Raw genomic sequence first — 22,944 nt, 5'->3', positions numbered from 1 at the left:
CTGTGAAGGTGCAGAGCACACTTTACCCTCCTGATTTACCAATATTTGACATCCCTTTGTACAAAGGTAAATGGAAATGGTTCCTTTCAAGTTCTAAGTAGATACTGAGGGCTCCTGCCTTGATCCCTGTAAGATGACTCTGCTCCTTTGAAAGGAGTGGAGCAATGCCAGGAATCCAGCCTGTTATCCCTGCTGAATGTCAGCTGTTTTCTCTGGTTTGATACTGGCATTTTTGGGGCTTTGACCAAGAATATCACACGATATGAAATGTCTGTACTCGCCTCAAGCTTTTCGTGTAGCCTGCCAGGGACCTGGGGAGGTGCTTTTTGGTCCAGCTAAAAGAAAATGCCCTGGGTAGCCATGGCCCCTGTATGAGTGTGAAAGCTGATCTGTTGTTACTTTGTATTTACAGTGTTCTGTCTCCTGTGGAAGGGGCCAAAAGCACCGCAGTGTGTACTGTTTGTCAAAGGAAGGGAGGCATGTAGAAGAAGAGAATTGTAAACACCTTGCTAAGCCCAACATGCAAAAGAAATGCAGAGGGGGCAGATGTCCGAAGTGGAAAGCAGGAGATTGGGGCCAGGTGAGACATGTTGTGTACCCCTTTGCACCTTTTGGTATTCTTCCTCCATCAAATTGGTTAGAGCCTGGTTTTCCAATCATTTCTGTCCTCATGAATTATTATAGGATAAAGGTTTTGGGCCAGATCCTGGTGTAAAACACGGTAGCTTTATGGACAGCAGTGGAGCAGCGCAGATTTGTACTAGCTGGAAACTAGGCAGCTTCTTTTTAGTGTCTATCTGAAAGCAAATTCCATGTTGTTTATTTTAAGTTTTTGCTGGAAACATCATTAGTATATAATATTAAAGAGATTTTATTATTTACTCATGTTTTTAATATCACTTAAATATCATATCTCAAGTAAAATCTTCCTTAGTTTTGGGAAACAAACTCATTACTTGATTTTCCCACTTTAAAAAGTCGAACAGTGATGCATAGAGCAGAGGCTGCTGGAAATTAAAAAGTATTTTGAGTTATTAAATATCTTGCTTGCTGAAAGCATACCTTGATTCCTTGTTCTCCTGAAAATAATGTCTTTGTCATCACCTTGAATCTGCTGCATCACATTTTTCACTCTGAACCTTGCTTTTCCCTCTACCTCATTAGCGTGCTAATCAGAGGAATTATTAAAAATCTCAGACTAAATGAACTGTTAACTTGTAAAACATCATGTTCCCTTGCATTCTGTCTTCCAAATTTAGGTACAAAACACACATTCTTTCTGTATTCAAGTTCCCTGAAAGACAAACTATTAACATTGCTATAGGCACACATGCAAATGTTAGGACAGCATGCTGTTGATTAATATCCACTAATAAAAAGGACAATAAACCCATTAATGATCTATGAATATTTTCAGATTTGTATTAGTTCTTCTTAATCCTTACCTTTGGATTCACAGGATAGGAGTATTTGCCATTATGTGGGTAAAAGAGTAAGTGCTCATTCCCCATGGAGGTTCAGTTACCGAGGTCTGAGTTCTTTACCTGAGGATTGGAGCATCCAGCCTGTGAAATCCACAGCACTGCTCCCATATTGGAAATTAAGTCAATATTATTACCTTTATTACCTTCAGGACTGAAACCTCAATTTTATACATGAGCCAGACTGAAATGAAATGAGAAGCCATTAGAAAGTCTTGTGGTATCCAATTTGCACCTTATTTAAAGTGACTGCTCCTGAAAGCAGTTTTTTTACAGCTAATAATTGTAAACATAATAATGTAATGGTCTGTCAATTGCATTGAAATACACTAATACTAATTGATAAAAGTAAGTGGTTTAAGATTCTCAGCTTTCCACTGCATCATGGATATTAATTTTATGCAGCTAGAGAAAGGAACCCAATAGGGAGATGAGGTGATTTATGGTCTGAGGTAATCTCTTATGACCAGGCAATTAAAGAATATTTGTATGCTAATAAGGCTAAGAGCAGGCTTTTCCTGGAGTAACTCCTCAGTCCAGGTTCCTGATGCAGGATGTGCTCAGCCAGCCAGCACCTTGCTTTGGGAAAAAGTAAAGGGGTAGAAACAATGTTAGGCTACAATGTCAAACTGGGCTTTTTAAAGCCCTGTGAAATGCTGTGACATGGATCTCTGAGCCTCACTGGTGCTGGCAGCATCTTTTTTGCCTGTGACAGACGAAGAGCTGGGGCTGCCACAGGATGGGAGTGCTGGCCCTGGGTCCCTTGTAAGAGATGTTCAAGGCTTTGCCAGAGATTTAATGCCTTGGAGCCAAGCTGGATTTAGGTGCTGAACTTCTCATTAAGAGCATGAAACAGACACAAGTTTGGTGCTCTGAATATACAGTAGATCAGGGTATCAATTGGGTGTGGAAACTTCACGTGACTTTCCCTATCACCAGTGCCACTGTTGCAAATAGGAACCATGATCAGTTTCCACTTAGATATTATCCAAAAAAACCCTAACTTTCTGAAGGACTAATTGTCTCAGAAAATTAATCCCAAAGCTGAGCTGCTGTGCTTTTTCCCCTGAATAAACCAGCAAAAGTCTGCATGAGAAATAAGACAAGTTTTTCCCATAAAAGTGCATCCTTGTGTCACTATATATGCACAGAACCCATTGCATATATCTTTAGGTGTCGGGGGATTTTGCCTCCTGGAAAAGGAATTACTGAGAAAATGAAGATCAAGAAATACAGGACTGGTTAAAAATCAGTTTCAGTTGGACACTGGCTGTGCTGGTGCTCCAATCCTAATTTTTTTTCTCTTTGGATGTTTTGTATTCAGAGGATGGTTAGTTCTTTTCTAGATTGTTAGGAACCCACTTCCCTGGAGCAAAGACATATCTCTAAAAAGGCTTTTTCTCCAAGTTTTAAATGTGTTTATGTCTGCACTGAAATGCCAGATTTAATGTGTTTGTTTCTCCAAAGTGGTGTCAATTATGGCCATTTACCTTTCATTTAACAAAAATACCAATATTTATTCTGCTGTCTGGTATTTGCATACTTCAGCTACAGGCTGAAATCCAGCCCTATCTAAAAACACAGGCAGAGCATCAGGGAGAGCTTCTGGCACAGCCCAGGGACCATCCTGTCCCCAAACCCAGGTGTCACACACAGTGCAGACCACCATGAAAAAGCCACAGTGTCACTTGTGCTCTTTTATCCATACCTAGGCTTTTTATGTTGGTGATAAATGCAACTCAAAAGATATCTTAGAGCATGGCAGGCATCCTGGTGTCTATGTTTCTCTAACTTTGTGGCTTTATTCAGTTTAAGAGTCCCCTAAGGAATGTGTAGGACAAAGAGCACTGCTAATCCCAGGGAAGCAGCAGCATATGGGAAGAATTTGCATCACTACTGACTGAAATCTCACTGCTGCTTTCAAAAGCTACACAAAAATACTCCCACCTCTTATGGCTATCTGAAGCCAGACAAATAGTCACAGTCAGCTTTTCTCTGGTTCTTTTGGCTTTATGGGGCATTTGGATAGTAAAGCAAAGAGCATTATGGAGGAATACAGAAGAGGGAATTGCTTCCCCATTAGGCACCACTTAATTCCCTGCCTTAAGAAGGCTCATTTTAGTGGGCATTGCAATAACAGGCTGTGAACTTATTTTCTTAGTTCCTGATATATTAGTAAGTCATATTAGTTGTTATAAATAACTAATATTAGTTGTTAATTCGGCTGTGTTTTTAATGCATACCTTTAATTTATATGCACTTTCTTCTGTAAATGCAAATTCTCTTTACTCCAAATCTGTATAGTATACTTTAAGGTCTAGCCAGGAGGAATCTGTTCCAGAGGAATACTAAGTACTGCTAAACATATTAGTGTGCAGTCACAACACTAAGAAATGTTGCGTGAAAGAAAAATAAGCCGTTAATAGTATTGCAGTATAGATAATAATTTAAAGATGTCTGAGAAACAGAAAAATTCAGGCTTTTGTTGCTGTGCCTTGAAGCTGGGAGAAATGTGCCCACAGTGTAATGAAGGAAATGTGAAATGCAGTTAATTTCAAAAAGACATTTGTTTTCAAAAACTAACTGTATTCCCTGCCTTGGTGCATGTGCATGTTTAGATGCATGCTGAAAGAAATCCCAGCTGTATCACACCTTTCCCTCTCTACAGCTACACACTATACAATCCAAGTTTACTTTTCATTAAAGCCCACTCTGTTCATAGCATTTGATGTATTTTGAACTATTACTTTTTTGAACCAGTGCCTGAGAAGCAATGCTCAGAGCAATACTCAGAGCCTGGCCGCCTCTGGCATATCAGGGTGGTTTAGCAGTGTCGCTATTTTGCAATAAAAACAGATTTTTCAATAAAAATCCTGTCCAGCAAGTCCTAACCCCACTGAAACCAGCAGCAAATATTCCCAGCGGCTTCAGGTTCCCATTTTTTCCTTCACTCAATGAAAAGCCTCGCTTGGAAGCTTGCTAGAGCATCGCTAGGGATGCGGTGGAGCCCAGAGCAGAGGCTGATCCCCCTGAGCTCAGCACGGTGGCTGCGATGGGGAGCTCCACTCACCTTGTGTCCCTTCCTCAGTGCTCCGTGTCCTGCGGCCGGGGCGTCCAGCGCCGCTCCGTGCAGTGCCACAGCGGCACCCCGAAGGCAGCCGAGGAGGCTGAGTGTGACCCGGCCAGCCGGCCACCTCCGGAGCGGGACTGTCACCTCCCCGAGTGCCCCACGCAGCGCTGGGCAGCCGGAGAATGGCAGCCGGTAAGCGGGGACCCCCCTCCACCCGCCCCGGGGTCACGGCTCCTGTGCTCTCAGGCGTGGGATGATGCTGGATGCCGAGCCTGGGGAGCGCTGCCGGCGGGTCGGGCTGTTTGGGTTGCAACCTGGGGTTGCCAAAAAAACAAAACAAAACAAAAAAAAACCAAAAAAAATAGGCAGAGGGAAGGCTCATGCATGCTGGCTGAAAGGGGGAGCGGAGAAATGCCTCTGTAGGGTTAATTTATTGCTTCGTGCTGCCCTGTGTTTGGCTGGGACCTATGCAAATACTGAGCAGGTTTTGGGTAGGGCGAGTTTGGGTCTCTTCCAGGAGACAGAGCCCTGCCGCGCTGTTCCAGCCTGAGCTCCGTGCCAGGAGGAATTAGGGAGCAGTGGTAATTCCCTCTTCCCTGCCCCATTACCCCAGCTCCATCTGACATCCCTGTCCTTTCGCTGAGCTCCCGGTCTTGGCTCTTTTATCAAGCCATAAGCAGTGCTGAGATCAAGTCTTCTGTGGGAGATGATGCTTTTCTGTGTGAACAAGATCAGTTCCCATCAAAAACAGCTCCTGAGACTGGAACTGGGGATAAAGCTGCTGCTCCAGTGGCTTAGGGAGTGACTCCAACTCTCCTGCAGCATGGGCAATGAGTGGCCTCAAGGCTGGTGGGTGGTAGGAGGATGAGGGGATTCTGAGCAGGAGAATCTCCAATGCACTGCCAAGAGGGTGCTGTGTCAGCCTTCAAATGCACAGCGGGTTTTGGCAGAGCCAGTTCAGACCAGACACCAAAATGATTATTTTCTTTTTTTTTTTTTTTTTTTTTCCCTTGTGTTTAGCCCCTTCATGTGGTACCTCAGCCTGACAGGAACAGGACACACAAGTTTAGCTTCATTTCCCCAATCTCAGCAGTGCTGGGAAATTTGGTTTATGATCCTGTGTAACCCAGCCACGAGTGCAGGAGGCCAGAGGGGGCTGTGCCCTTTCCCAGCTGCTTCCCAGAACACAGGGAAGTGTGATGGGAAGCAGCAGGAGGCAAAGCCAGGCTGGTCACACAGTGCTACCCAATGGAAACATCCCAGCCAGAAAAGGAAATGCAGGAACAGCTGAGGGGGCTCCAGCAGCTTCCTTGCAACAAACTTTTAGTTTTACAGAGCCCATTAACTTCTTCAGCTGATACATTTAAAGGCGGCAAAGAGGTCACCAAACAGCATGTAGTGCCAGTCCTTACCTAGTGGTGTAACCAGCCCTGAAAAGAAACAACTCCTGCCCCATCCTTTCATAGAATCCTCATAGAAATTAAGTTGGAAAAGACCTCCAAAATCAAGTCCAAGTTTCAACCAAATTTTTCCCCTCTCTCCCTTATTTTTGCAATTTCTCAAAACTGTTTGGAGAGGTGACTGCCTCCACCCTTCCAAGCCCTTGATGGGATACAAATACTGATGTTTTCTGAAGCTTTCCAGGATTCCCCATTGCACTGGGGAAATTTTGAACATATTATGGACACATTTTTTTTTCCCTAAGGGATCTTTACAAGGAGGATGGACCTCACCTCATAAATACTCATAAGTAACCATGAACAGGAAAATGCAGGAGCTGCCCAATGTGAGCTTGCCGCTTTGGATGATTCCAAGCATTTCTTCCAAGCACTTCTTATTTTGTTCTGGTGTACACAGTGAAAAAAAGGAATAGCACCTCCTCCCCAGCCATAGGCACTGTCCATGAGGAGGCACAGATTGCATTGGTATTCTCTGAGCAGGGAGCAGCAATGAACCCTAATTGACATGGAAGGCAGGATATAAATAACATCTCAGTGCTGTCTTGTTCTTGATTTCTTATCTTTAAAGGGAATCTGTCAAGAGGGTTTGGGGTTTTTTTTATTGTTCCTTTTTGTTGTTGTTGTTATTTAGAAAAAAGCGTCGGTCTTGACAATGAGAAGGAATATGAAACTTACTGGAAACCATTTACTGCTCTGTTGGTGTATCACCATTAATCACCTGTTCTCAGTGCCCTCACCAGGGGGAAAAAAGTCAATAGAAAGAGCCTTGCTAATGTCAAAATAAAACTCAGACTGGAGTCACCAAAAAAAAAGGGAAAAATTGGGAGAAAGAAGGGTTTTTTTCCTCTAATATGAGCCTCTGTGGAAGGACAATGCACAGCTCTGGAAGCTGCCATGCAACTCCTGAATCTTTGACATTTGCCTTTTGGGGGGAAATTGTGCCATCCTTGCCTAATTTGAATTGCAGAGTTACCCAAGGCATGTTTCAAGCATTCGTGGCATGGGGGGTACATTTCATCCCTGTGTCAGATGGTTATTTAAAAAAAAGAAGAAAACAATCAATGCTTTCGCAAAGCAGTGCCTTTGGGGTTATTTTAATTATTGTTATTGCTCTTCTAAAACAGTTTCAGAAGTGCCTGAAATGATCTTTAATTTGAACTGCCAGGAAAATAGTTCAGAATTTGGGAAATGAGGCAGAAGAGACAAATATTGTCAAATGCCTGACCTGTTTTTGAGATTTTGCTATCAATAGCTGTTACAGCCTGGCCCCACTGTTTGTGTGAGATTTAAATCAGTCTTGAACATGAGATTTCATGCAAAATCTGACACTGCATTAAGAGGAAAAATAGCCTTTCCATGCTAGCTGAACTGTCTGCTTTCTATATGAATAATGTTTTATAACTTCAGGGTGGCTGATTGGAACCTCTGCAGTGTTTCTCATTGACTTAGTTTATGAGTCTCACTGCCTTTGAGCCTCATTTGATATTTCAGTGGGATTATTTTAATTGCCAGTTACCCTTAAAAATACAAATAACCAAACCTTCAATTTCTGATGATGACTAAATGCACAGAGCTGGCTCAGGTTTATTTGGCCACACAACTGTTATTTGCAGACAAACCCAAATCAGGCTGGCCTGTGCTTGGGAGTGTCAGTCTCTCATCAGCAAGTAATGATTTTAAACAAGGATGGGCTTTTGATGTGATAGCTCTTCACTGCCAGTGTGAGAAGATGCCTTGATGGCCTAGAGATGGTTCAGCCTCCTTAAGTGAAGCATGAGTCAATGTGCTTTGCAAATTTAGTCTGCAAATACATTAAGGAGATGAGACAAAATCAGGCTTGGTTCTCCCACTCCTTTCAAGGTGCCTCCTTTGGCTGTGAGGGACCACGGAACAGACCCTGTATTGCTGACCCCTTGCTGGGCTAGAAAATGCCAAACCAGAGAGGAGGGAGGCTTTGAGCATTCTGTGACCCCGCTCCCACTGTGCTGGAGAGTCCCTCCTTAGGGAGGAGCAGGCAGGTTGGGGTTCAGGCTGCCCCAAAAGCTGCCTGGAGAGCTGCCAGGGAAGCTCCCTGATGATGGAGCTGTAGTGGTGCCATATTCACACACAATGACCCCCTTTCAGCTTTTACTTATGTAATAGGGAGATAGTCAGAGACGGGCAAATATAGCTCACTTGGTTTGCTCTCTGGGGAAATCACACTCCAGCAGGTTCCTCCAGCCCCTGTAGGATTCCCATATTTCAGCACAGACCTAGAAGGAGCTTCCTCTCCAAGGACTCAAAGCAAAAAAGTAAATAAGGTTGAAAGCACACAAAGCCCTTGGGGTCTTCTGGCAGACTGCAGATTTTGCAATGTTGACTGTTGCCTAAGAGCTCCTCAGTTATTCCTTTGGAATAAATGCTGCTTTGTGGAGCTGCCTCTCCTTCCCCATCCCTTTCCACTTTGCCCCAGTTTTAAATATTTACACCCAACATGATGTTGTGCTCACTGCTGCTCTCCTGGTTTGCTGCTGCTGCCACAGACTTGATTTTTCAGGATTCTCAAAAAATTTACAATCCTGGTTCTGACAGCTAATTACAGAAACAGGGCCATGACAGTGTCTGCATTTTGCAATCAGCTGAACCCACTAAGATCTTCCTAATTGCTGGCCAGCCAGGAGAGCAGGAGCTGCTTCAGGGAGGTTGGAAATTATGTTTGGAGGGTAAGACTAACTAGATTAAACTGGCGCAGTGTTCCAAACCTAGGTGACTTCAAATGGTGTTTCTGTACAGATAGGGATGGTCTGATTGGATGTTTTATCCTTTTCCTTAAGGGGAAGACATTTCCTACATGTTCTATAAAATGATTATTTTCATGCATTTTTCTCCTTGTTAATCCAGTTAGTTGAAAGTGTTAGAAGTCCATTACAGGCAATAACTAAAAGAAAATAGGGTTTTATCTAGACAGCTGCTCTTACACTGATTTATTTTGTTTTATGTGTTTTTCTAAGATGCTCTCCAAGGACAGCCTCACTCCCAGGAACACAGCCTCACAGTCAGGCTCGTTTTTCCAAGACAAGCAGAGAAAGAACTGAGTCCTTGAAGTTTCCAGAAGGCCCTGGGGAGCAGTTGTACTTGGCTGGCATGGGTTGCTCTTAATATCAGGCAGGGCAGTGTTTAAAAGAGAATAAACCTGCAGGGCTGCCTCCACTGCAGTGGTTGCAGAGTTGTGTTCAAGGCCAGGCTGGGTGAAGCTCTGAGCAACCTGCTCTAGTGGAAGGTGTCCCTGTCCATGGCTGTGGGTTGGAATGGGATGATCTCTAAGGTCTTTTTCACCCAAACTATTGTATGATGATTCTATGTGCCCCCATGCCAAGGCAGAGAGCTGGGGAAGGGGCTCCCCCCAGCCAAAGGTGCAGCAGTGTGATTTTTGCAAGAGGGATAGTTGAGTTGTCATTCCCCAAACAGCTGTATTTACTAGAGGCTGAAATAATGGGGGTTTCTTCTCCCCTTGCCCTGTCTCCTCGCCCAGCTTGCCCAATCCTGCATCTTTTGATCCTATCACAGCTGGACCCCACATCTGCCCCATCCCAATACCTGCTACCTTGCTTTCTCCTCTCTCCTGTGGGTTTGGGTTAGCACCTCCCGAGGACAGGAGCGGTTTGGCACAGGCAGCAGCACGTGGCACAGCAGGATCCTGGCTGGAAATTTTCCCCCAGGTGACACCAGTGACAGCTTACAGGGGCTGCTGGGAGGAGGGCTCGCTCTGGATGTGGATCCATTCTCTGGAGTCCCTCAGGGGTTGCATGAGCTGCTGTTTCTTGCACACAGTGCACGAAGACGTGCGGGGAGGCGTCCCGGTTCCGCAAGGTGTTCTGTGTGGATGAGAGCGAGCAGCTGCAGAGCAGCAGCTACTGCGACCCCAGCAAACGCCCCGCCGAGATGGAGAGCTGCGGGCTGCCCCCCTGCGAGTACATCTGGATCACGGGAGAGTGGTCAGAGGTGAGTCCCCACCCTGTCCCTGCACCAGGCCATGCTCTCCTCCTCTCAGCACTGCCCTTGCTGAGGTATTGCAACCCAAATCAACAGTGGCAAGGCAGCGCTGTGGGTTCTAATTATTATTTTTTGGTTTATTTTGGTGTGCAGTCTCTCTGTTGGATAGAAAGGAGCAGTGCTGTGGGACACAACCAGGATATTAAAGACTAAAAGCAGAATGCTCAGGGTCCTAGCTAATACTATCTGGAGGCAATTTTCTTCCAAAGCACAGTGCATTCAGCGGGCACCCTCTTTGATTTTCTGCTGGTTTATTTCATTTATTTAATTAATTGGTTTTATTCCCATCCACTTCTTGGGGGCTCTGGGGCCCTGTAAGTTGTGTAAGGGTCCGGGTGTGCTTCATGGGACAGAGGCAAGCCTGGAGGTGACCATGGGGGCACATCCTTCCTCAGTGCTGTCTTTTCAGGGGCAAGGACCCAGAGTGAGGGAAGGCAGGACATTCACTCTCACAGCTGGGAGGCAAGGAAAATAGATGAGTTTTCCTTGCGGCGGGCGCCGCATGCAGGAGGACCCAGGCTAATCTCAGCCTGTTTCCTTCTGCAGCCAGTGAAGGATTACTTTCCAGTTGGAGAAACAGCAGAGGGAAATGACAAGGCAGCTGCTGACACAGCACTGATTAAAAAGAAAGAACAAGAGAAGGGAAAAAAGAAAACATGCCAGGACTGAGGGGGAGGAGAGACAAGCCACCTGAATTAGTGCAAGGAGGGAGAAACGCAGAGACGTGAGAGTACCTCAGAGCAGCCTGGTCTCCTGAGTGGTTTCTCAAGAGAAATACTGAGGTGCCTGTCAGGCTGGAGCTCTGGCTGCTGCTTGCCCAGGCACCCTCTACCCACTCCCAATGCCAGGGAGACCACCTGGGAGCACTCAGGCCCATGAAGACAGAGAGGTGAGGAGGGCTTACAGAGCCAGAGTTTGGCTCTCTCCAGGTCCCACTCAGCCCTTTGATGAGGAGGGCAGAAGTGCTGTTTATCCGCTAATTAAAATGAAAAATTTCTCATTCTTCTAGATGCTGACAAGTGCCTGCAATCCTGCATCAAGCTTGACCATTTTCTATCTCTGTGTATCCCATGCAAAAAAACACCACCAAACCAAAACAAGTAATAGAGGCATTTCCAAATTCCCAAGGATCTTATGCTCCTTTCTTTGTGCTTGGGAAGAAATAACACATGCCCAGGAGCCAGCCTGGAGCAGAGAGTCCTGGAGCAGCTGTAGATCCAGCCCAGAGAGGAACTGGGTGCTGAAAAATAGTGTCAGGCACCAGCCCACTTGTAGTAGCCACTTAAAATATTCGTGACTGGCTTAAATAGACACCAGTGATCCCTTGAAGCAGTTTCCTGTGTTAAAAGCTGACAGGCCTGGTTTCCTCCCCTTGCATTTTGGGCAGCCTTCCCGAAGCACGTGGTGCTCACAGGTATTTCCTCTGCCCGCAGTGCTCCGTCACCTGTGGGAAGGGATACAGGCAGCGCCTCGTGTCCTGCAGTGAGATTTACACCGGCAAGGACCACTACGAGTACGGGTACCAGAACATGGTCAAGTGTCCTGGCACACAGCCCCCCAACATCCAGCCCTGCTACCTCGGGGAGTGCCCCATCTCGGCCTCCTGGCGCGTCGGCAACTGGGGAAGCGTAAGTCGGGAAAACTTCTTTTTTTGGCCAAAAAGACTAGAACAACCTGGGGTTTTTTTAAACACAGGCCAAAGGTTTGGCAGGGGAATGTTTTAGAGCTGCTTAAATTAATGCATTGAATAGTCTGGTGCAGCAGTAGCCCTGGTGTGTGTAAGGCTTCATACTTCAGACTGAACCCCTTCTATGGGGGAGTCCCAACAGCTACAAGTAGAGTCATTGATGAAAATTGGGATGTAGCCAACATTTGTGGCCATGCTGAATGCTTAGTCAGAGAGTGGGGTCATTGTGAAAAACAAGAGTTTGAAAGCCTTATGCTGGAAGGATTTGTGGGTCACTGGCAACTTCAGTTGATCCTACTTGGCCATGTGTATGAGAAAGACTTGGGAGCCAGAATTAGGCTGAAACACTGGTCATTTGAGCCTTGTCTTCTTCTTTCCTCCCCCTTCTTCTCACAAATGATGGGACAGGTCAGGGGAAAGAACTTGGCCTTTATGCTAAAGTTATTTGTGTTGAGCCTCTTCTGGGAGCTGAACTACAAGATCAAATTTTAGTTAAGGTGATAACATTTCACTTCTTAGGGCTTCTGACATTCTTTGAAATGTGATGTTTCTCCCATAAACTTGATTTATTAACCCAGCTCTGGCATTTGTAGGAATTTGTCAAACCTTTACAAGGCAATGAGTGTCAAGCCAAGTAAAACGTAGTAGGAGTTGTCACGGTAACTGGCAAAGCCATTTGAAACCTATGTTCCTCCTGCCCCATAGGAAGCTTCAGATCCTCCCTGTGAGTCAGCACAGAGGAGTTACAGCAAAGAGTTCAGCCCCAATTAATTGGTATTTTCCCCTCAGAATTTAAGTGCAAAATACCTGACTCATTAATCCAACTTCACTGCAAAGAGCATTCATTTCAGAGAGCAAGACCTTTCTCCTCGCTTTGGGCTGCTGAATGTCCCAGTGACCACCAAGTGCCATGACCCTTGTCAGCCATGATTTTGAAAGTGATTTAATGTAATATGCCATCACCTTTGATGGACAGAGTCCTACTTAGTGCTTTAGCTAAGTTTTATGGAACTGGACTTGATAAAGAGTAAATGCCCAAGCTGTGAATACCATGAGCTATTATTGAAGACCATCTTCTTCATGGTGTATTCCTTTAGAATAATCATTTCTAAATGGATGAGCAACTTCATTTTTCTTCATAACCTAACCTGGTAGCTGTAGAAAGAGCTGATTTTCATCTTTCAGGTACTTCAAAGAACAAGCTGTGAATGGGGAGCAAGATGCTTCCACCTCCCATAGCCCATTCTCAGTAGCTGGATGCTCTGCTGCTTGGTATCTCCAGTAACTTGTGCAATTTCAGCCTTAGGATTGCCCTTGTTTTGGCTGGTTTGAGGGTGACCCAGTGTTTGCACAGATGTAGCCATTTTCCCAGCAGGTGAGGGGAGAGAAGATTTCAAGTCTCTTTTTTTGGGTGCAATTGGCATAGAAAAAAACAATCTCCCTAATGTGAAAAATAAGCAATTTCACTTGAGCACATGGTTCACTTTAACCAACTGCCTCATCCAGCAAAGTGTGCAAACACTGAGCAAAGTATGTAGTCTTGAAGTAATCAATGATAATAAGGAAGGGATTAATTACCAAAGGGACTACTCATTTGATTAAAATTAAGCCTGTGCTTGAACACTTCACAGGATTGGAGTTTTGCTGCTGTCTCTTGGTAGAAGGGAAACCATCTGTCTCTGTTCTTTCTTCTGGAGCCCATAAACCCTTGAGATAAACCAGGAATCTGTCTTGTGTCCTGCAGTGCTCTGTCACCTGTGGAGTTGGGGTCATGCACCGCTCAGTGCAGTGTTTGACCAATGACGACCAGGTCAGCAACTTGTGCCATGTGGACCTGAAACCTGAAGAGAGGAGGACATGCCACAATGTCCATGACTGTAAGTCTGCAGATGCACACCTTCTTTTGCCTTTCTCATGGCTTCAGCATCTTTTCCCACCAAAATCCTAGAGATCTGCAGTATTTCCAAAGATTGGGAGCCATCCAAGTAAGCACTAAGTCACTTCAGGGAAACCTGTTAAAAATAAAAAAGATGTTTTGATGCTTTGGAAGCCTCAGAGTGTTCCAAAAGAAATTCTGATGTATAGTTGTTCAGTGACTACAAGCACTTCTGTTTTGTTTCAGGTGACTTACCAAGGAGTTGCAAAGATGTTAAACATCTCGAAGGTGTCACTGAAGATGGTGAATATTTCCTGCAAGTCAAAGGAAAGACATTAAAGGTGCATTTCAGCAACAGAATGATAGTTAATGTGTTTTCTAAAGGTTCAAGAGGACTCTGCTTGTGGTCTTCACTTCCACTCTAGGATTTTCTGCCTTTGGTTGTCTCAGTGATGCCTTTGCACATGACACAATTGTGGCTTCTCTCTCTCAGGTGTATTGCTCTGGGATGCAGACTGACAGCCCAAAGGAGTATGTGACCCTTGTAAACGGGGATGCAGAGAATTTTTCAGAGGTGTATGGATACAGGTAAGAAATCCTGTAATCATGAACCTCACAGTGTTTTTGTTTTCCATGGCAATATTTCCTGGTCATGAGTAGGAGTTTTCTTTTGATTTAGATTGCATAACCCGACCGAGTGTCCGTATAACGGGAGCAGACGAGAAGACTGCCAGTGTAGGAAAGATTACACAGCAGCTGGGTTTTCCACCTTCAGCAAAGTAAGGCTGGACCTGAACACTATGCAAATAATAAGTGAGTAAAAACAGGGCCTTGCCATTAAAAAAAATGTTTATTTTACACAAATATAGCTGTAACTAAAACCAAGCAGTACTATTCTAGTGAGCAATATTCTTGAGAATTTTGGTTAAAAGCTGCTTTTAGACTTGGTCAGCTGTTTGTTTGGAGACTGCAACTTGAGTATATCAGAGATGCTCATGTTATTTCTCTCTAAAACAGGAAAATACAAAGGCAATTGCTGGTGTATCTGCCCTGCAGAATGAGTATCTGCATGATCCCAGCAACCCAGTGTGTTTTGTGAAGGATTTTATTTAATTTCATTTGGAAATTTCATATTTTCTCTGTTCAGACTGGACTCAGACACAAAGCCTAACCAGGGAGGAGCTGCCCCCACCCTCCATCCCCCTCCTCCCTTTTAATCAGAGAGGTGTCAGGACATCCCAGTGCAGGGGTCTCCACCAGGGTGGGGATGCTGTTCCCAGTGGTTAGGGCAGAGAAGTCTCCTGGCAGAGCCAGACCACGGGGAAATAACTTGTGTTGAGGGCTGGGGACATGGATTTGCAGTGGAGAAAGAGAGTACAGCTGTGCAATATGAGCAACACACTGTCTCTTTTGTCATTCCCGTGAGCTGGGAGCCAATCCCACCACCAGAGACCCTGTAGCATTCCATGGGGTTATGGTTTCAGTCCCCCTGACTCCACTGCTATCAGTTTCCAGCAAATGTTTTAAAAATACAACATATTGTTGGGAGTTCATTCAGTAAATAGCTAAGTGGTTTCTTAGCAAATCAAAATCCTTCCCTGTAAAACGACTCTTTATCTGATAAGTGGGTTTTATCACTTAATTTTCAAGACCTCCCAGTCTATCAATCTGTAAAAAGCAACTAATAATCTGTAAAAGCTCCTAGGTAAAGATCTCAAAGGAACCACCCTCTGGGAATTTGATACCAGCCCCCTTTGAATTTCAAAAGGAGCTGGGCACCTACCTCTGTCAGGCAGGAGCTATCTCACATCCCCATCTAAATGAGTCTCAGTTACTTCAGATCCCTCCAGAGCAAAATACTCCAATTCCCTTTGAAAACCCGACCCCTGGGCTGGGGCAGCCAGGAGAGCAGAGATGTTGTTTGCTTTTGTTTAAAAGAGAGATTTAGAAGGTGCTGTAGCCTTCTTGGAAGTGGGGAATTTTTTGATAGTGAAATAAACCCCAAGTCAAGGGTTTGAGTTTTGTTGTTATTTATATCTTGGTCCCAAATCACCAAAAGATTTAAACTGAGCTAACTGTCCTGTTAAATTCAGTGTTCATGTGCTGGAATCACATGCAAGATGAGTCAGGAGATTTAATATTAAAAAATATAGTAATCTTGATTTCATAAAAATATAATAGTCTTGACATCATACATTAATGTGGGAAGCCAGCTTTGGTGAATTTAAACATTAGCAAAGAGCATGTTTACGTTTATTTTGTCTCTTTCTCTGCATCTTTCTTTCCATGTTGCTCACCAACTCTTCTCCACAGCAACTGATTTACAGTTTGCACAGACACATGATGGACGACCTGTTCCTTATGCCACTGCTGGGGACTGCTACAGTGCTGCCAAATGCCCGCAGGTATTTGACAAGAGCATTTAACAGGAATTGGTGCCATTTGTTATGTTCAGGCCCTCTTAATTACTGCTGGTCGCAGCAGCCCAACTTCAGTGAGTGGCCCATTCTTATCTCAGTGATCTGAAATTTTTCCCTTTGTGAACGTGGAGAAAGTGATGGAGAAAGTCCCCTTTGTGAACGTGAAGAAAGTAGTTTCCATTTTCCATGTTATCAGGCCAGTGGCTGGCTAAGAGACATTCCCTAGGGCCCCAGTAAAGGAGAAAAGGAAGAAGAAAGAGGCTGTGAGGGGAGAACTGGGTTTTGCCTGCATAGTTGAAGACAGGGGGATCAGTCTATGACAGGACTTGGTGGAAATGCTGGGCAGAGAGAGCCGTAGGGAGTAGATGCTTTTTGAAAGTCTGTAGGGGACAAATAACACTGTTAGGGATGGCTTGCTGCCTGTTCCCAGCACACCTACTTTTTGTGGGGCTGGGGATGATAAGTGATCTCTCTGGGCAGTCCAAGGTATTGGGTGGGCATTGTTGGCAAAGGGCATTAAACAGGGAGTCGCTGCAGCAGACAGCAGATGCAAACCTCTGCATCTCCTTCCTTCCCTCCTTTCAGAGCTGACACCTTCCTGCACATCTCAGCAGCTTAGAGACTGACTCCTTACCTCAGGAATGCTCATAAATGCTAATATCCATCCACCTGACCCAGTTTGCTCCTCACAGAAAATCAGCATTCCCAAGGCAGCAAGTGCAAGGAGCAAAGCTCACAGCCATCTGGTACTGCACAGCCATGCTGGGCTGTGGGTCAGCCTGGGGATGTGTCCAAAGGATCCCTCCATGGGTCCAGAAACTGGCAGGACTGCCATGGTGCATATGATGCTGGCATACTCTTTATTTTTCTAACCATCTTTTTCATTTTGAGAAAAGGTGGAATTAAGTGTTTTAAAGAAATAAGCAAATGGAAGAGTTTTTATTTCACTAGTCTGGGAAAAAAAAAAACCCAAAAACAAAAATAAGGAAAACAAGGACAAGTGTGCCCTCTCCAGTTGAGGAGGGAGCAGTGACAGTGGCTGCAGCACATCCCTGAGGTTCCTTCCCATCAGCTGCTGGAGCACGTCCGGCTCTGCAGTTTGCCATGGGAAAGCCAACAATGCCCTCAGCCGGCAGAGAAGAAGCAGTGCAAAACCGGGAAAAAACGGTGCAAAACCGGGGTAAAGCAGTGCAAACCTGAGGAGAAAAGGCAGTTCAAAAGCAGTCTGAAGCCCCTCCTTCTCTGCCTCCACCGAGGAGAAGGAATTCCGAATGTGAGCCATGCTGTGATTTGTGCAGTGATCATGGCCAGAGCAATGGAAAACCAGGAAAACATTGCTGTCAGGATCCTGTCAGAAAAGTGACACCGTGGCATGCCAGGAGTCTGGAGCATGGCATTTTGGGATAACCAGACTTTTCTTGTTTTTTAGGGTCGCTTCAGCATAGACCTGTACGGGACAGGCCTGTCCCTAATGGGAACAGCCAAGTGGCTCTCACAAGGGAATTATGCGGTGTCGGAAATTCAGAAATCCCCAGTAAGTTGTAACTTTAATTATGGCTGTACCTGCTCATCAGAAGTTTTTAATCACCACATTTTCATTCATGGCAACGTCTTCCAATAGAGACTAACAGAAAATGAACATCTGACATTAAAGTGTTGCACGTAATTGTAGTGGGGCGAGGCCCTCGAGGGTTTAACTTGATCAGGTTTAATTAATTAGTGAGCCTGATTAACTGTGAAGCTGAAAGCACTGAGTGCTGTGGGGCAGACATATCCTTAATCAGTTTCCTGAGATGTCCAGCACGGAGTGTGCATCTCAGGGCAGGGCAGCAGGACAGGGTCAGGGCTGCAGAGGAGAGCTGGACCTGCAGTTAGGGTCTGGTGCCAGGCAAGTTCCCAACACATCGCTGGTAAAGCGTGGAGGATGTGGACCTTCCTGCTGGTCTGGTCTGGGTTTATCTCTTAGGAAAATCTCGAGTCACTGGAGTGTTGCAGAGGCACCATCCCCTGTCACTACCTGTGGCTCTGCTGGCTGGAGCCTCAGGGTAAGCCAGGCAGCCCTTCACAGTCACTCGAAGCCAAATTTGTACTTGTGCTGTTTAATTTGCCTGCCTGTAAACACCTCCTGCAGTCACTGTGTGCCTTCACTCTGTTGCTTCTGTGTCATACTCTGAAATGGTAGAAACCATTGCTTTTTTGGCTGTTCCATCATGTGAGTCATCCCAATTTCCCCTGTTAAAACTCTCCAAAGGAGGTCACCATCATTTAACAAACAGCAATTTGCAAAATATCTTTTCCTGTACTGCTTTCAGTCTCCCCCCAGGCTCTGGGGAGCATGAGTCTCCTCTGTGCTGGTGCTCTTAGAGCAGAATTAATGCTACAGGTCTGACCACGCTACAGGTGGAAGAGGACCAGCACAGACCCTGTATGTCCATTCTGGCTGGTGCTCTTTTGTTTTTCCCTTCTAAAAGGAGAGAAGTCGACTTTGGGGTTGCAGAAAACATAATGGCTGGCAGGACTAAAACAAACTTTAAGGAACAGGGGTGCTCAAAAATCCTCCATCACCTGGTAGCATCTGTCAAGTGCTGTTCCAAGGGCATAATTGCCTGCAGGAGCAGAAGAAAGAACGGTGTAGTGAGAAGAGATGATAGCAGCCTGCTGCAGTCACAGATCAATAGTGTCAAGGGCAGGGTGGAGCTCGTTTAAAAATAAATGCTTTGTGCAAGCTTGTTGTATGCTTAAGTTCAATTTTCTGCTAATTGAGGGTTGAATTCCCCTCAAGGACTGTCTGTCTATGTATATCGTAATGACCAAGAGGAGAAAGACTCTGCAGAGGTGAGATAAGGAAGGTCAGATGGAGGTATTAATCTCCTGACTCAAACCCAGAGTTCCACCCTGCTTGCTGGGCTCACCTGGAGACCAGGTCAACCTCAGGACCGCTCCATACTTATCCCTTCTGGCTGTGGGGAAGGGAGGAGGGTTGGCACCTCACCCCATCACTTTCCCTCCTCTGTTGTCTCTGGAGCCACTCCAGGACTTTCCCTTCCAAGTGGATATTTCCTGGTATTGCCTGCAAATACCCTTTCCATGCCCTTGCCTTGCACAGGCAGAGCTGAGCTGTTGTTACTGACCCCGAGTGGTTTTGCTCTTGTATGAGCCATATTTTCTACTCATTACTGTTATTCACTTCAGGGCAAAGTGGAGAAAGCAAATACCTTTGAGATACCCTACAAATGGCCTTCTCCTTGGGCAGCTTTCAATTTAATAAATCAAAACTACCCTTTCCTATTTGTGTCCACCATTTGACCTGCTAGCACTAAAGAGAATTACTTTATGTATATTTGAAGACAGCAGTGACTTCATTGATTGATTTTGGCATGATTTGTTTTCTTATTGATCCTAAAAACGGTGGCTTGAGTAACCCAGACCTGGCCCTTCTACAGCATGGAATTCCTGAGCTCTTACTGAGCTGTTATTTCTGATTTTGCCTGCAGGATGGTACCAAAGTAGTAGGAAGATGTGGTGGTTACTGTGGGAAGTGCACTCCATCATCTGGAACAGGCCTCGACATTCAGGTGTTATAGTAGTGGTGAGTTCTCAGCTACTTCTGCATGAAGGAAAAATCTTCCCCAAAATGCCCTGAAGGAGCAGATCAGGCCATGCTTGCAAAAAGACATGGAGTGCATTGGTGACAAACACCTCCCCACCTTACTGGCACCCACTTTTGCTCTGCTCTTGTGCCAGTTTCTCTAGTGAGATGTTCCAGAGGCCAGGATGACTCTAAATGTGCTCCTTTTCTGTGTTTTCCAGGTTCTCTGGGAGCAGCCAAGGGAGATGAGAGATGGATGAAGGATAGTGATGCAATACCTCTGCCTTCCACTTTTGTATCTGTGTATATGTGTATATAGATTGCATATTCCTAATGTACAGTATAATATTTATGTTTGGGATTATTTATTTTGATTTAATATTTTTGTACGTAAAATCATTATATTAAGGCTGCTTTTACTATTTTTATTTTTTATTGTTAAATTCTGCAGTCAAACCACTGCATTTTGCATACTCTACATTATATGTAGCATTATGACAAGTGATACTTTATTGTCACTGTATTCAGTTGTTTACTTTCAGTCAGTAATTTTCCTTCAGTTATGGGCTGCTTTGGCCCTCCACGGTGCTACACAATCTGCATAGGGGTATTTTTGGCATTTCAATCTGTCTTTATGTGAGGAAATTAGACAAGATGTGCTTAAATTTTTATTTTTAGGGATTAGGCTGACAGCACTCAAGGAAAACATGACAATGAATACTGTGCTAGTTGCATTAGCAATCTTTTATCTTTTAGGTGTGTTTTAAATTTCACATGACCTCTGTGGCCAGTGCTGAAAGGACTGGTTTGGTGCTAACATGATATTTATTAATGCTCTGTAGTTTTAGTTAATCCAGTGCCTTTATCATTGAAGAAGGGGATAAAGCAGAAAAATTGTCAGGCAATTCAAGTCAATCAAGATCTACCCGAGGTTTTGGAAAATTCCTGCAGATGGATCTTCAGCTCAAGCCCCTTTTTTTTAGAGTTCTGAAGTGAACTCACTTTTTAAAAAAGCATATCTTTGTCTCCTAATTGCATGTGCCACTGTGCTTCCTGACTCCATCTGGAAGCGGGGTATTAACTCATCCCAGACAGGCTGATCAGGCCATATGTTTCCCTGGGCTGTGTGCTCAAAAGAGATGTCTTTTCTCACAGACTTTATTACAAAATCCTAGCGTGAAGCTGAAAGCATCCCTGTGGTGTTCCCTCCCCGTGGGGCTGGTGAGGACCATGGGGACAGCACGCCCCAGGGATGGGGACAGCACACCCAGCCAAACACCCCTTCTCTTGGCCAGGGTACTCCCCTGCAGGCATTTGCAGCATTTCCCCAGCTTCCTACTCACTCCCAGACCATCTGCAAAGGGAGGCTTCACTGCCTCCTTTCAACAAGATCACTCTGTACCTACTGATGATTCTGCCCCCCCTTCAAAAGCAAGCCGCTTTACGCCTACTCCTGTGTTGCTTTGGATCTTCCTGGTAAGGCATCTGTGCTCCTCGCCTCTCCTCATTCCCATGTGCAGCCAGACATTTGCTGTTGGCTTTTTTTTAATCAAACTGAGGAGCCTGTCCCTTAGGTGTGGTGGCTCCTGCCTGTACATAGCCCTCTGCCTGTGGCACGCCAGGCTTTCACAGAGCTTCGTAGCACATTGAACGGGGGTGATGTGACCAGGTTATTGTTGTAGTCTGTGACTATGTTCCTTATCGCTTTCTCCACAACTTTACTTAGTGATAGGAAGATGCTGCCCTTTCACCTTACATGTGGAGGCAGCCAGGAGCACAAAGTACAAGGAAAGGAAGCTTTTCAGCACAAAATTACCAGCAGTTTGAAAACCAAAGAGGCTTATCTGCTACCCCAGATAACTCTTCCCATTTTGGATGCAAGCAGTTACCAAACACAACCTCGGGATCTTGTGTGAGTCTTTTACAGAGCTCCCCAAAGGATGTGTAATCAGTGTGTTACAAAAGAGTGGGATCAAAGGTGATAAATGATGTGATCCTTGGATTTATAACCTGTGTGTGCCGGGCTGTGTTCAGCCTTTGGAGTGAAACCTGTCAGCCTGACAATCAGGGCCTGACACATTCCTGTCAGCTGGGAGACATCTCACAGGCAGGGCTGTGGTGCAGCCTGGCAGCTGAAGAACTGGTGAAGGAAAGAGGAAAAAGGGAAAGAGAAAGAGAAAAAAGGGAAAGGGGAAAGGACTAATAATGGAATAGTGATTTTTCTAATGATAGTTGCTTATGTATAAATTCTGTAGGGGAAAAGGGAAAATTGCACTATGAACTTTAGAAAGAAATAGTGGTGCTTTACCACTGGAAGTGAATTGCTATTTATAAAAAGAAATACTGTTTTGACCTGAACACATTCATTTCTACCATCTAGTTTCAGAGCAGCTATTAACAGAGCTAGCAGAACCTAAAAAATACAAAATAAACTATAAGGGAAAAAATGACAGAGCACTGATCCTGACATTGCTTTAGAGTCATCATTAAATAGAACAGATTTTGAGGATCAGAGACAATAGACATTTCTTGTTCAGGAAAGAACTCTGGATTTTGTATATCAATGCCATTATTTTTCTACAAACTGGGGTATTTTTTTTGCAAGCACTTTCCTGTACAATGTTTCTTTTCTTTCTGCTTTTACTCAAAAGGAAATGAGAATACCTGTATGGCATGTCTGTATGGTCTTGCTGCATTTGCCATCGTATTTCAATACCTGCGTGCTACTATAGAGGCAAAATACTTTGTACACAAGGGAATAATACATTGAATGGTAAACATTCCTTTCTGTACTGGTGTTTATTTCCAAGGTTTGGGTTTGATTGTCCCATGCAAAAGGAATGAGGGATGGGAAGAATGTTGTTTATATGGAGCCCTGCCCCAAACCTGTGTTGGAGGCTATGGACCAGGGACCACCTTGAAGAATGGCCATGACCACCCACTCATGTCCTGCTGCTTGGAGAGACTGATGCTCCCAAATTTCTGTCCAAAGAGGACTGCTCCAGGGTGCAAAACATACACAAGCACATCCCAGAGATGTCCCATTGTGTTGTTCAGACATGTCTGGTGATTGGCTGGTGCTTCAGTGACCAGGGACATCCTTTAACATGGCATATAAGGGAGACAAGCAGTTCATTTTGCAAATGTGTTTGAAGGATGAGCTGGCATAATGGGCCTGGTCCACACCATTTACAGTGTTATGGAAAGAAATGTGCAAAAAAAAAAAAAGCAACAAACCAACTTTTCTAAATTAGAAAAGCTAGTATCAAATATACAAGAAAATTCAGGCAGGAGAAATTTGGTTTAAAAGGAAGCAAATGTAGGGACCA

General features: G+C 44.8%; 1 protein-coding gene across 12 annotated transcripts in view; it reads left to right on the top strand.

The window, feature by feature from the left end:
- ADAMTS9 (ADAM metallopeptidase with thrombospondin type 1 motif 9) overlaps positions 1-22,397 on the top strand; it is an 80,183-nt gene extending 57,786 nt beyond the window's left edge. For 8 of the 12 annotated variants that reach the window (XM_058844557.1, XM_058844556.1, XM_058844553.1 and 5 more), the window contains 12 exons: positions 413-580; positions 4,570-4,743; positions 9,822-9,992; positions 11,477-11,671; positions 13,475-13,607; positions 13,853-13,947; positions 14,100-14,194; positions 14,286-14,419; positions 15,920-16,011; positions 17,456-17,560; positions 19,521-19,615; positions 19,837-22,397. In XM_058844557.1, the coding sequence (XP_058700540.1) occupies positions 413-580; positions 4,570-4,743; positions 9,822-9,992; positions 11,477-11,671; positions 13,475-13,607; positions 13,853-13,947; positions 14,100-14,194; positions 14,286-14,419; positions 15,920-16,011; positions 17,456-17,560; positions 19,521-19,610 (1,452 nt within the window). In that variant the 3' untranslated portion in view covers positions 19,611-19,615; positions 19,837-22,397. Of the gene's footprint in view, positions 1-412; positions 581-4,569; positions 4,744-9,821; positions 9,993-11,476; positions 11,672-13,474; positions 13,608-13,852; positions 13,948-14,099; positions 14,195-14,266; positions 14,420-15,919; positions 16,012-17,455; positions 17,561-19,520; positions 19,616-19,836 lie in introns of those variants that run through there. The other 4 variants (XR_009278228.1, XM_058844554.1, XM_058844558.1 and 1 more) reach the window with 4 other exon arrangements.
- The last annotated feature ends 547 nt before the right edge of the window (positions 22,398-22,944 follow it).

Source organism: Poecile atricapillus, chromosome 9 (genome assembly GCF_030490865.1).
Source record: "Poecile atricapillus isolate bPoeAtr1 chromosome 9, bPoeAtr1.hap1, whole genome shotgun sequence".
Lineage (NCBI taxonomy): Eukaryota > Metazoa > Chordata > Aves > Passeriformes > Paridae > Poecile > Poecile atricapillus.
Note: the sequence above shows the minus strand (reverse complement) of the source record. Positions and strands in the feature narration are given on the sequence as shown.